At 37.5% G+C, this 13,605-nt stretch overlaps 2 protein-coding genes across 8 annotated transcripts in view; one reads left to right on the top strand and one right to left on the bottom strand.

Annotated features, from left to right (window-relative positions):
• The window catches only part of VPS13B (vacuolar protein sorting 13 homolog B), a 430,054-nt gene that overhangs the window by 46,306 nt on the left and 370,143 nt on the right, over nucleotides 1-13,605 (bottom strand). For all 7 annotated transcript variants that reach the window (XM_018912403.3, XM_030234395.2, XM_018912397.3 and 4 more), the window contains 3 exons: nucleotides 8,892-9,073; nucleotides 6,763-7,112; nucleotides 444-605 (listed from right to left, as the gene is read on the bottom strand). In XM_018912403.3, coding sequence (XP_018767948.2) covers nucleotides 444-605; nucleotides 6,763-7,112; nucleotides 8,892-9,073 — 694 coding nt within the window. The remainder of the gene's footprint in view (nucleotides 1-443; nucleotides 606-6,762; nucleotides 7,113-8,891; nucleotides 9,074-13,605) is intronic.
• Nucleotides 1-13,605, top strand: part of PABPC1 (poly(A) binding protein cytoplasmic 1) — a 688,709-nt gene that overhangs the window by 391,742 nt on the left and 283,362 nt on the right. The window lies entirely within an intron of this gene.

Here is a 13,605-nt window from a genome sequence, read left to right as displayed (position 1 = left end):
CAAATCTTTTCTAAGGGAAGCACTAAGTTGAGAGCTTTGTCCAGTTTGACCCTCTTCTGCAAACAATTTCAGTGAACAGATGCTTCTGGTAAAAACAACTGGTTAAAAAAATTCCCCAAATCTCTAATGTACATCTCAGGAAACACGGATCGCTTAGCTATAGAAACCTGGCAAGTTATCTTTCCTTTTTTCAGAAGCTTCACACAACTGCTTTGTTTTACAAAAAGTGCACATCCAGTTCTACCCTTGAGCAACTTTTAAAGACTTCTGGCTTTCCGCACACTTTGTTTACCTTTTCTCTATGTTGCAGCCCCACTGTGTGACTCCTGAAGGAACTGGAGCTTTAGAGATGGTTGAGACCACAGAGAAAACCAAAGAATCAGTGCATGAGGCCACCACCAGCTTTAGCAAAGGCTGCCCTGGAAGGGCTGTTTGTGACATACCTGTGGGGACTTGTGCGAGCGCCAGCTGTACTGGTGACTGTGGAGAGAAGCCAGCAAAATATTCTCATCAGTATCCACCTGGCCAAACCTCAGCGTCTCTTGGGTGTCATTACAGATCACAAAATGGCTGAAGACAAACTCCTCTGCCTCGGGGCATCGGTTCTGAAAGGAAAGGGATGAGAAAGCCAGGAAGAATCAATGTCAGTTGCAGGACATTTGGCAGCTGCCTGCCCAGTGGCGACGTTACAACACAGAAATGCAAGATCTCTTCCCTCAGCTTTGGCCTCATAGTAATCTCTGCAAAATCTAGTTTCTGGGTTGGCAAAATATACCCTAAGACTTAAAATATTTTACTTTATGTTTCTGTAATGCAAATAGTAAAGGTTTAAAACTACAATAAAACCAAATTTTCTAATTTGGGTAAACAACTTCAACAACATTAAATTCAGTGGGAAATGATGTTACATTGGGCAGACAGGGTAGAACAGCCTGAGCAGAGAGGAATGCAGAAGTTTCGCAGTGTTTGACAACTGAGCTCTCAGGTTTACAGTTCCTGTTTCCCAGCTTCTGCTTCTACTTTGAAATATTGCTGCGGATCAGCAGAAGTCTCCCTCTTTCCTGATACATCACTTGAAAAGACAACAAAAGAAAAAAAGGAGACATGAGCAGATTATTTTCACAGCTCCATGAGGCTAGTTTGGAAATGTATCATGCCATTTAATAGGAAAAAAAAATTATTTTAGATTTTACAATATTTTTTCTCCAGCATCTTTCCACCCCTCTCTCTTGCTGCTTTTCATCTGTCTGCTTATCACTCTGTTGGCACAATGAGACCATATGATAGTCATAAAAATTGCTACAGCTACAGGTCTTCTACCCCTGAAGGCATGAGCTATAATCCCCTGTATGGGAGAGGTCAAAGTGTGACTGACAATTTGATTTGGAGATCATCTCTCATATATTTCTGCCCTAGTCACGAGTGGGCTGGCACCTTCCACTTACAAGCAACTATCTAGCAACTGCAACAAGTACTCAAAGAAACCAACATTTGGATAGTCTTTATGCAATTTAATGGTTCTAACACAAAATATTAATCTTCTTGTCATTTTTGTTACCTCTTACTGACCCATCTTTCCTGGCACACTGACAATATTTTTCTGTTGGTTGGTTTCTCTCTTCACAACACAGCTAAGCTACTCGTTTCTCATCCTTTCTTCCCATGACATTTTCTCTAACATATGGAACCTCCATGGATTTTGAGAGCTGATTCTGCTTCCCCTCCTTGCACTCTCAGTGGACCTTTTAAATGGATGTTACAAAGCTAGCACCTTCCCTGCCTCTAATCATATGGATCCCTTAGCTCTTTGATAACAATGTGCCTGGAAGCCTGCAGAAATTCAGAGATCAAGCAAGAGGGAGGGAAATATTTCCTCATAGATCCCTATGCAGCCTTAGTTATCCTTGAAAACCAGTTTGGTGCATTGCTTGTAGCACACTACTGGGTGATGCACATGGAAGTTTTTCTGAGAAGTGAAGCGTGCAAGGTATGTCCAGTTTAGCATCCTTGAATGCAAATTCACTACTGGTTTCTCCAGAAGAACCCAAGGTGAATCTACAGGATTCTAGTCTGGGGCTAGAAGGGACCTCTGGAGGCCACCAAGTCCAATGCCCCTGTTAAAGCAGGTTCACCTGGAGCAAGCTGCACAGGATCCCATACAGGCAGCTTTTAAATATCTCCAGAGAAGGAGACCCCACAACCTCTCAGTGACTGGTCACCCTCACAGTTAAGATGTTTTTCATGATGCTCAGCTAGAACTTCCTGGTTTAGTTTGTGTCTGTTGTCTCTTTGTCCTTAATCAAGGCAGGTTGTAGTTCCTTTTGTAACTGAATGTCAGGATGACTGCCTGGGAGTGTTTGTGCAAATACTATTCACCCTAGGAACATTTTGGCATGTGAAAATTCAGATTAAAACTTCTTCCCAAATCTCATTACTTCTTCTGCTAATCTTTTGTGAAACAGGAGCCAGGTGAGCATAACCAAAACTGCACTTCTTCCAAGCAGCAAAACTCTTTACAGAGCAGTATGTCTGTATCACATTCAGTAGCAGATCTGAGTGTGTTAAAGGCTGACATTTACAGTGAATACAGAGTTTATTTTGGCATTTTCTAGTGGAGGATCTATGACTTTTTACTGTCAAGTTGCCATACCCACATACCCATAAGTCTACCACAAATATATGTATTTTCCTGCTATAGCTTTGCAAAATGTTCCTTTTAAAAGGGAGGATTTACTATTCACAGAGCTCAGCATGTTGTTAGAGTCAAACCTATACACAACCCCAGGGGAATTTAAGAAAAGCTTTTTCTTTTCACTCCAATACATTTTCTTGTAGATACACAGAGACTGAAAGAACAATGCCATAAGATGATGAACTTCCTTCTTTTTACCTTAGTAGCTAACTTCATGTCAAGTAAGTAAACACATACTGTAGGTTTTTACATTTCCCAGAGGGAAAAGAGAATCCAGCAAGCTTTTGGCATGCACAGAACTTCTAACTTCTGCTTGGGGAATGTTATCCTATCAGGAATTATTAACACACTTGCACACATTTTGGTGCTGATGAATGACTGCCATTAATCATTAGTCTTGAAAGCTACTATTTGCTACTAGAATTCAATGCTTTTAATATCAACAGTTCTCAAAGTTAAGTGAAGAGGTATTTTAAGTTCCATTTTTATAATAGTTCCAAAGTTTTAACCAAGGAAATGCCAAGATTTGCATAATAGGACAATGCTCTGTACTGTCAAGGCTTGAGAGAAAGCTACTGATGCCTCCAGTCTTGATAACAACAGATGACTAAAGGAACATCAAGGAAGCTTGAGGATGTTTTAGCTCAGTGTGGCAACTATGCAATGAACACACATGCTTCTTTGTCCTTAGGGATCTGCAGCAGCACCCTGTACCCATCACAGGGAACTGGATCCCACATTGCTGCTCAAGTCTGACAGTAGAAGCTTCTAGAGTAGGCAGAAAAGGAGGGGAAAAAAAAGCCAGCAAAAGGATGGAGTGAAGACATCTTGATAGATAAAAGAATGTCTAGAGAAACCAGGTACAATACAACCACATAGAACCAGGCCATTTGTGTGGCAATGATGCTGAAGAGCTGAATGATGATGCCAGTAGCTGAAAACACCTAAGTGTGGATTAGGAAAAAAACCCTCTCTGAATTAAAACAGCATATCAAAAGACTCAGCAAAAGATTAACAGCCTGAATCAGATACAATTAGGGTCAGTTCCTGAGGGACAATTTCCTGCCCCTCTTTAGATCATTTTTCAGCTGTTATTTTCTCTCAGAGAGGCCTGGAAAGTGTCTCTCCTTTATTGGTCTTTCAAATATTTTGTGAATTCTATGCAGAGAGGGGAAAAACATCCCACATAATACTAGCATCAGGCTTTTCCAGTCTCAGGACTTTTTGCTCATGTTTTAGCTCACAGCTATTTCAAAGCATTTCTGGATCTGGAAAAAACCCACACCATAAAAACATAGGCCTCTTCATATGCACAAAGTTATTTTCTTTGTGCTTCACAAGCTACCAAAGACTTGTGCAAGCTTTTTGTCTCCCTCTCATGTACACACAGACACACACACACTATCACCTAGTAATGGCTTTTATCCCAGAAAATCTTTTGCAATTTGTCTCCCTTGAAGATACTCTAAGAGAAAAGAACATTTTCCTCAGGATTCTTTAAACTTCACTCCATAGCAATGTCCTGGCATTATCAGGTAGAAATCTTCTGTATCCTTTTCCCTTTGTTCTCTGTGCTTATTGTAGAAAGGTGGGGAAACCACTGCGATCACAGACGGCATTTTGACTGATCCCAGCTCATTGAGAAAACATGCAACTGCCAACAGGAAGGTAAAGCAACATGCACACCTTGAGGAAAAGAAGCTCCAGTGGTCTAAAACAGGCTTAAACCAGGAGCTTTTCTAACTTCTGAGGAGTTTGGAAAAAGAGCTGCAATGCCTGGTTTATGTGAGACCACAAAGGAAAAGCTTTTTCCCAGAAATAACACTTTGTACCACACCTGGAGAGCTGTTTTCTCAGCTGACCTCTGTCTCTAGATATCTCAAAACAATAAGGCTGTAAAACAATTCATGAAGGCTTAAATGCCCAAATAAAGGGAAAAAAATACCACACGCTCCACCAGTGTATGTTCACAGGAAACATGCATTTGCTGTCTCACTTGATAGTAACTGTATTATTATTAAATACTAAAACTAAATTAATAACAATATTGAAGTTCCTTGCCCAGGTATTTAATTATTAAACCCATTACTCTAGCTTTGTATCTAGATGTGCATTAACCAGTTACTGCTTGTAGTTAAACAGGGATTTCAGATTAGACAGTGAAATATGTCAGAAGGGGAAACTGTTTTTAAAAAGTGCTAATCCTCTCAGATTTTCAGCATGTGACTTAGAAGTATAAAGCCTGGTATTTTTTAGGCTTAATGTACTTTCAAAATGCTCACCATTACTTAATTAAAAAAAACCCCACCAACAAAAAAAACCCCACCAAAAATAACAAAAACAACAACAAAAATCAGTCCATATCTAGGAAACAAAGACACTGACAGAGGCTTCTGTTAATTCTGAACTCCTGACCTAAAGGTGCGTGGCCAAATTGTTTCATGCTTCATCTGTCTGTCTACTGACTCCAGCATCACTCGTTGCAGATTTTAATCCAGTAAAAAATATGTGGAGAATTCAAATAACCCTTCCCGGTTATTAAATTCATGCTTCTAGTTGTAGCATTTATACTGCATTTTGTGTGAACAGCAGACATCAAACAATGCTTACTATTGGAAAATGTATTTCCTCCCTGTTCAGGGCATGCCAACCCCCTCAAACTGGAGGTAAAGTCACATAAAAAACATCTTGGCAACAATTAATTTAATAAGCTATTTTGAACCCACTTGTGTGTTAACTGCTCCCTAATTTCAAAGCGATGCAAGTTTTTAATCTCAAATACTCTGGGCTAGATACCCACCACATCAGAACATGGTGGCAAGTACCCCTGACATGAGGGGAAACGAGAAAATTACAGCAACAATTACAGAATTATATCCTCCTGTGGCTCATGTTAACATTGCCAAATCCATGTATAAATCAGTACCAACTATTCATAGAATGTACCTGTCAGCAATATACCACGCGACATATGGCTCTACTTAATCAAATATACAATTCCATTTTTTTCAACTCAAAATATTCCTTCAAGGCACAGAGTAGTCAGTCAGTCATTCACACTGTGATGTGGTTTAAAACATTTAAATATTTATGCACCATATTTTATTTATATGTATAGCTATGTCTGAGAGATCTTTTTTCCCCCATCCTAAGAGGAAACTGACCTTTCTGAAGGCCATTTTGCAGTAGTTGCCACACATGTCTTAGATGAGGGACTAGTTCTAAGTCAGAAATATTTTGGGTTTAAACAGCCTACAAGGTCTCTCTTATACTTTCTATGTTTGTTTTTTATTAAAAGCATTGTTCAAAATATGACAAAAAACAGAAATTGGAGCTACAAAGATTTTTGTTCACATTGATATTTGAGCCAGCTGTGAAGATTTAAATCACACTAGATCTTGTTTTATGAATGTCCTTTTGCAACAAGAAAACCATGGAATGCCCTTAAAAAAGAATTTTTTGATATAAAACAGATGTTTTATCCTTTTTTGGGGGCTTTGTTATTGTAGTGCCATGATAGGTAATTAATTCCCAGGCTCCACATAGGTCTTCAGGCAGATGAAGAGAATGATTTGATTTCAAGGCTATAGTGGAGTCAGGGAATTACAGGCCTTTGAGGGGTCATTGCAGAAGCAAGTTTCTTATACTGGGACTGGCTTCAGCCATTAATGCTGCTTGCACAGAATGTAACATGAAACTAGTGTTGAACTTCAATAAGGATGGAAGTAGTAGCTGGAAACAATATGTGCTGTTGCTCAGACTGAGCTGAGCTGATGTATCATGAAAGGCATTCACCTTTTCATAAATTAATGGATTATTTTGCATTTCAAGACCAGGGTTTTGATTATTCTGATATGAATCCACGTAGTTTCACTGAAATCTGGGCCGTTCTGGCTATATTTACCTTTACATACTTTTTTCCCAATTTTCATTGCTGAATTAATGTTCGGAAAAAACAATTTCATTATAAGTTAAGGTTTTTACATCCTGAAATATTTTAATGAAAGCAGTTGATATTCTAGTTTGCTATTAGAGTAATCACATTTTTTCTCATTATTGTGTTTGCATACCTGTTGCCAAGCTTGAATTGCTGTATTTAGAGAATGAAGTGCATATTGGCCAAAGCTGATGAAAATAGGGTCAACCATTATCGTGCAGTCAAACAGCCTTCCTGCTGTGCTGCTGGAAACAGCAACCTGCCCCCAGATTTTGAAAGGTTTCACAACACTTTGCATGGTCACATTTCGACACTCCAGAAGTTTACAGTCAGCTTGAGTTGAAAACTGGATCTCCTGGAACACTGACTCATCGTTCCACTGACGAAGATATACATGAGGCTCATCAAAGGAAACTATCATGTATTCTAGTTCAGATGGCGTGTTCTTATCAGATAAAAATGGCTGAAGAAACTTTGGTGGTGCTGAAAAGTAAAAGAACAAACAAGACTAGAACCATTGCTGCATTCTTTATGTTTTTGTAAATTGTGCTTTACTGCTTGTACATAAGATGAAAACAAGTAAATCTATCAAAGAGTTGACATTTCTGAAATCTGAAATGAATCCTGTTCACAGTTTGTTAGATGTAAAACAGTATCATAATTAATAGCAGCTGCAAACAAAAAGTATCTGCAGAGCAAAATCTTTTCATGGTAAATAAACCAGCCAGCGAAGCTGCTTTATCTGCACACTGCTCAATGCTCCAGACTGCCACCTATATGGAGCAGGGACCATATTTCTGTGAGAATTTTTGCTACAGTAGGTGTATATGATATTCCACACATAGCATGTTACAAACACAATAAAAATTGGCAATACAGCATTTGCTGACATGTGACCGTGCAGGCCAACAGGCTCCACATTGGAAGTTGCCCTTGCTGCAATTATGGACAGTTCAAGACCACAAACCCACTGAAATGTCACATACTACCCCATAATACTAGAAATGAAACAAAACAGCATCCTGAGACTAAAGCATGAGAAATGTATCACAAAAAAGATCTTATCATGTCTGTTGAAGTCTCAGTCGTGCAAAGTGCTGAGCACTGAGGCAGCAGACACTGCAAGGCACGTACACCCCTTGTGTAACATTAAGCATGTGAATATTTCCATTGATGCTATTATTTATGTTGCTGGAACTACTCACATGCTTAAAATTAGTGTATGCTCTAGTGCTCTACAGATTTGGAACCAAAACACTCATCCCTATCCAGGATCAAGCCCAGTTATTCTATAAACTGTAGTGGATACAACAACTTTTGTGCTCCCTTTGTGTATAGCATAGCACAAAGGAGCCCCAAAACTTAAGGCCTTTAGATGCTATAACAACAGTAACAACAGCATAAGCTCAGTCAACGTTGAGAAATAAACCAGCTGCGTTTGATTTTAATCTGATTTTTGCCTTTTCCAGTACATGTAATTTGAAAGTCTGAGCATCTGAGATTGGACTGTAACAGTGAGGAAGATTACGTACTGATAGAGGTAGCTGACAGAGAAGAAATGATCTGCTAGTCATTGAATGTCAGTCTTGGTATGATTTAATAATGAATATATCATAATACTTGCAGAAACACAAAAACTACGCACAAAGAAAGCTGCCCCTGTCAAAATTATCCAAGAAGTTTGCCCATCTTCCATAGAAAGCATTCCTGGCATTTGAAAATCAGACAGTAATCTAAAGATCTCTTGGAATGTATTTGCCATTAATGCAATGACAGAGAGCACTGAACAAAACCAGATGTAGCTCCAAAAGTGATCATAACTGAAATAACTTAAATCTGCAGTTCTCAGAGCTCTTCCAAGGAATTTTTACTAAGCGGGTTGCAAAATCTTCAAGTATTTTAACAGTACTGTTAATACACTGGAAAATGTAAAAGATCAAATTCATTCACTAAGATGGCTCAAAAGTGCAGGGGCACCTGCTGTCCCTAATCAGACTATGGCAAACAGACGGCTTCTACAGTTACCCGTTCCGGGGGCAGGAAGGGGCTGCTCTTCCAGCCTCACTGCCAGCCCTGTGGACAGGCTCAGTGCACACCAGTCATCAGTTTCACCCTGAAGCCTGGGCCACTGGTGGCTGTTTGTGATGGCTTGTTTCAACAATGCCTGCTTGAATGAGGAAATGGGGACTACACAGAGCAGGAGAGTGCTTAAGCAGCATCTGTGAACGATGTTTTTATTATTCTTCAAAAAGCAGTACATACCTGTGCCCAGCTGATCAAGATGATGGCATAGGTGGACTTCCAAACAGGTAAATTGGATCAATACACTCAGTGATGGCACAAACCAAGGAGTAAAACAGGAGTCAACCCTGGTGCAAGCCGCTAATGCCGTGGGGGTCACAAGCTGATCACACACACTTTGGGAGCCAGATTCACTTTCTGAGCTGCAGAAGGAAGGTAACAAAGTAGTACTTAAGCACTTCCAGGATTTTGAAGCTTTACAGCAGGAGTTGAGGATGTTCCACACTCATTTTCTGACACAGACAACATCATGGTTTTATTTTAACTGCTAATGCCAGTGCCTGTACTTTTGCCAAAGCAGACCATAACAGACAAAATTGCAATCCATCCATGCTTTCATCAAACCACACTTTCAATTCACAAATATTTGAACCACAAACACAAAGCCTATTTGCAGAAAATAAAACCAAAATATGCCAGGTATCTTTAATTGTTGAAATGGTTAAACAGAGTAATTATTGTTATTAAAGCTATAAGAAAGAGATGAAAGGTCAAGAGAATTTGTTTTTTTCCACTTGATTTTAAGGAAACCAACTTGCAACCATCAAACTACTTCTATGTATGAACCCCTAGTCTTGGTAAGCTTTATTTCCTTTGCCCTTCTCACTACAAAATAATGATTCAAAAATTATTTCCAAGTACTATAAGCTCAGTCTGGAGCCGTTTACTAGCATATTAACTATACATTTAAAATGCTACCCTCCTGATTTTTTTTCATAGCTACCATGACTTTCCAAGCATTATCTTTCACTCTCTTGAGAGGAACTAACACTAGATCACAATTCTGTAACCTGCTAAGACACCACAGAAGTACAAATAAACTTTCTAATTTAGCAAAAACTATCCTTAAAGCTCCTCATTCTCACTCCATTTGAAGTTTGGCTCTCAAGAGTTTTAGTTTAAAAGTTTAGACTTGATTCAAGAGAATTACAACCACATCCTCAGACAAATAATATCTTTATTTTTAAAATAAGATTTAATGAAAGATGGACTAAGGTCAACTTAATATTTTTGTCAGAAAGTAATTAGTCTTATAAAGCACCATAAATCCACTTCCATTAACATTTTAAAGATATCTTAAATTCAAACACAAGTTTAGATTTGAAGAATGCCTTTCCAAGAAACATACCTTAAGCTTTTAAGACTGGATTTTTCATCCTGCAATGTGTTTCACTTCAAAATTATGCACAAATATTGTAGGTACTCAAAATGTTCAGCTGCAAATGCATGGAATTCCATGGATAGGTAAATTGATCAGTACCATTCAGTGTTGCAGTAATTATCTAGGATAGTATTTATTTACAGAGCTTAAATCCAACTTAAGGCTTGTGGACATAAAATGCTTATGCAGCAGAAAAACCCAACAAAGATTAGCTAATTATTAAAGAATCATGACAGGATACTAAGAATGGATTAGGTCAGGAAAGTATGAAGGATAAATGACCTAATCAGAATTTTAGCTGCTTTCCTGTGCTTATTTACCTGTTTAAATTGCTTGTTTACATTCCAAAACTAGAGGTGTATAACTTTTGAGAACTGGTACCGTTTGGAAATAAAATTATTCTTTGTGTTCACATGATAAAATATCTATGGGACTGGGTAACAGAGAAATAGGGTGCTTGACTTTGCCATGGATATTTCTTAGATTGCTAGAACCAAGGAAGGAACCAAATCCAAAAGGACAAAAATTCATATGCTGATTTAGACAGCTAATTACTTTTTCAAAGTAACTATTAATATTTTAAGATTTTTTGCTTGTTGCAATTTGATTAGAAAAGGAAATTTAGGAGAATATGAAATGAAAATAGCTTTCTGTTGGGGTAGATGAGTGCAAACAAATGTTAAACCAAACTATGAAGAACTTTAAAAAAAACTGATTGCACCTTGATATTCTGAATTAAGACTTAATTTCATGAACAGCTGCAACACTGATTGCAGTAAAGAAGAAGGACATTTATTTCTGATATTTGAGGTTTATTCTGAAAATATGTATTTAGTGTCCTCAGAAACCTATTTCTTGACTCACCTATCAGTGACTAAGCATTTATATTTAATACATGTTTATGTATTTTGGAAATTCATATTTTCATAGAATAAAACCAAACAAAATCTAATTTTTTATTTAGTAAAGTTTTATATATCTACTTTTTATTCATTGAACATTTTACTGTGGTGGAACTTTTGTAACTTCTCACTCGTAAATGCCATGATGACAGAGCAACAGGACATGCTTGATGCAGGAGGAAATGTGGCAGGAGCTTCATACCAGGGAGATAATGTAAAGCATTTAGCCAATTTTTTCTCCATTTTTTGTGCCCCACAAACGACAGACCACAGAGAGGTAATACTCAGCAGCTTAAAATGTTGGGAACAAAAATATTCAAAGCTACTTTTTGCTTCCTGATAGAGTCACCTTAGAAACCAAAAAGGCCCAACACTGAAACCCTGCAAAATTCAGAGTCCAACAAGATGCTTGAAAACTTAACCAGAGAGAAAGAGCAAATGAGAGTGGGACAAAGCTGCCCCATGGGACAGAACTGGCCTTGCATCCTCTTCCCTGCCAGGGAGGGACAAGAGCTGGCAGTGGAGGGCTGAGAGGAGCAGGACAGTGCATCTTAAACCATGATGGCAAAGAAGGTAAAGTCTCTACAGAGAGAAAATACCCTCCTAGGAACCATCTGAAAAGAAATGCAACAAGGATCTTTCAGCACTGTTTTCCCATCTGCCCAGACTTTTTCTGAAGTGTAATTGTTTTATCTGTGAGGGGGTCCATTTGATTTTTACTCAACCAGAAACCATATTCAGAATCATAGCCCCATGTCATTATGAAAATAAGAATATAGTAACAGTATAAACCAGCTAAAGTACAAAAATATACTAAAAGCAGCAATCAAGTTATTATAGTATTTTCTTTAAAAAAACCCATCTGTAATAAAAAGTCATCCTATAAATAAACAGTTTTTAAAGAGGAACTGCAGTCACTACCATGACCCTGATTTTAAATTGAATCCCAATTAAACTTTTTGCCTAGGTAGACTTCCATCAGACCTGTAGCACCTCCACTTTTTTCTTAAATTTTGCAGAGAGCACAAAAATAAAAAAACCAAAGCCCTTTATCACATGCTGTGTACAAACAGCAAAAAAAGCAGTGTTAACTGAAAATACAGGAAAATTTCTATTAAGTCTTGGTGAACAACAGTAGGAGCATTAATATCAGAAGTTGTGATTGTGAAAATAAAATTTGTTCATTAAGTGAATACAATACAAAAACACTCTCACATTTCTTTGCTTCCTTGGAGCTACAAAATGAAGTGTGGACTGTCCACAATTTTTCAGCTGTGAAAGAAGAGGAAGAACCAGATTGTACTGCTTTGTGTTTGGCACATCATGCAAAAGGAGGAATGTGGCAAAATCAGAGGAAATTAAAAAAAAAAAACTGACCTGACTTTATTACCAGATTTTTTTCTTTTTCCTTTTTCTTTATTTTTTAAAGTGCTGGGAAATATCAGAATATTTAAAATGGAAAATATCTGCATTTGAAGTCATATAAATTATGATATTTCATATCATGCAAAGCAGCTCAAGTTAAACATATGGCAACTGAGAACAATGACTTAGCAGTGACCTGCATTATTCTTGTTATTTTAAGAGAGAAATATTTAAACCAAAACTGCCATTTGTGATGAAACTACAACATGGGAAAATATCCACTGGGAAGAAGAAAGAGACCACTTAACTCATTTAATTTATGACTCAAATACTGGTCTGAACCCAAATTGTTAGAGGTCAAAATCCAGTACATCATTTACTTGGAATAAAAGCTGAAACAATTAGCAAGAAACATGATCATGATTCCTCACTTGAGTTTCTAAAAAGTAGCAATTTAAGGCTTATTTAAAAGTTTTTGTACTTGTTTCATGGTTTGCATCTTAAGGCACTTTCAATTACTATTTTACATTAATATGTCAGTAATTATAAAAATACTGTTTAAATTACACAGAAGATGCACAAATATATGAAACATCTTGTAATGTAACCCATTTAAACAAAAAAATTATAAATCATTCCCAACCAAACCAGGAAGGGGCTTCAGTGTCTCACCAACCAAACAGAGCTTAAAAAGTAATTTCAATTATGATTTGTTAGTCCTGCAACAGGCAAATGCAACCCATAAAAATAATTTATTCTGTGATAATTTTTTGTGATTCCCTGTTTTAAGGTCTTCCATAAACAGTCATTAATGCTATATATGATTTCTTTCACAAACACTGTATTACATCCCCAAAGAAATGCTAAATTATTTAACTTAGTACTTCAAATTTGCCCATTCATTAAATAAATGTTCATGCAAACCTTATACATACCTAGAAATAATGAATGGGATACAAAATTCTCAAAAATAGACAAAATCCATGTCCTTCACCAGACAGCTCCTTGATTTTTATACTTCCAGTTAGCCCCTGATCAATCTCAGAAGAGCTTGCATACCACAGGATTTGAAGCATGACATCTTTGCATATTCCCATATTCATGACTGGTTGCTCTATTTGACCCTGCCAGCTACTGCTCATCATATCAACTGAATCTACATCTTCTCACACACCTTGCTGTTTTCCTGTCACATGAGACACCAAATTTCTTACTTTATAACCAGTTTTAGGAATCAGTAATAAAG

Source organism: Serinus canaria, chromosome 2 (assembly GCF_022539315.1).
Source record: "Serinus canaria isolate serCan28SL12 chromosome 2, serCan2020, whole genome shotgun sequence".
Taxonomy (NCBI): domain Eukaryota; kingdom Metazoa; phylum Chordata; class Aves; order Passeriformes; family Fringillidae; genus Serinus; species Serinus canaria.
The sequence above is the reverse complement of the archived record's forward strand: the minus strand, read 5'-3'. Positions and strand labels throughout refer to the sequence as shown.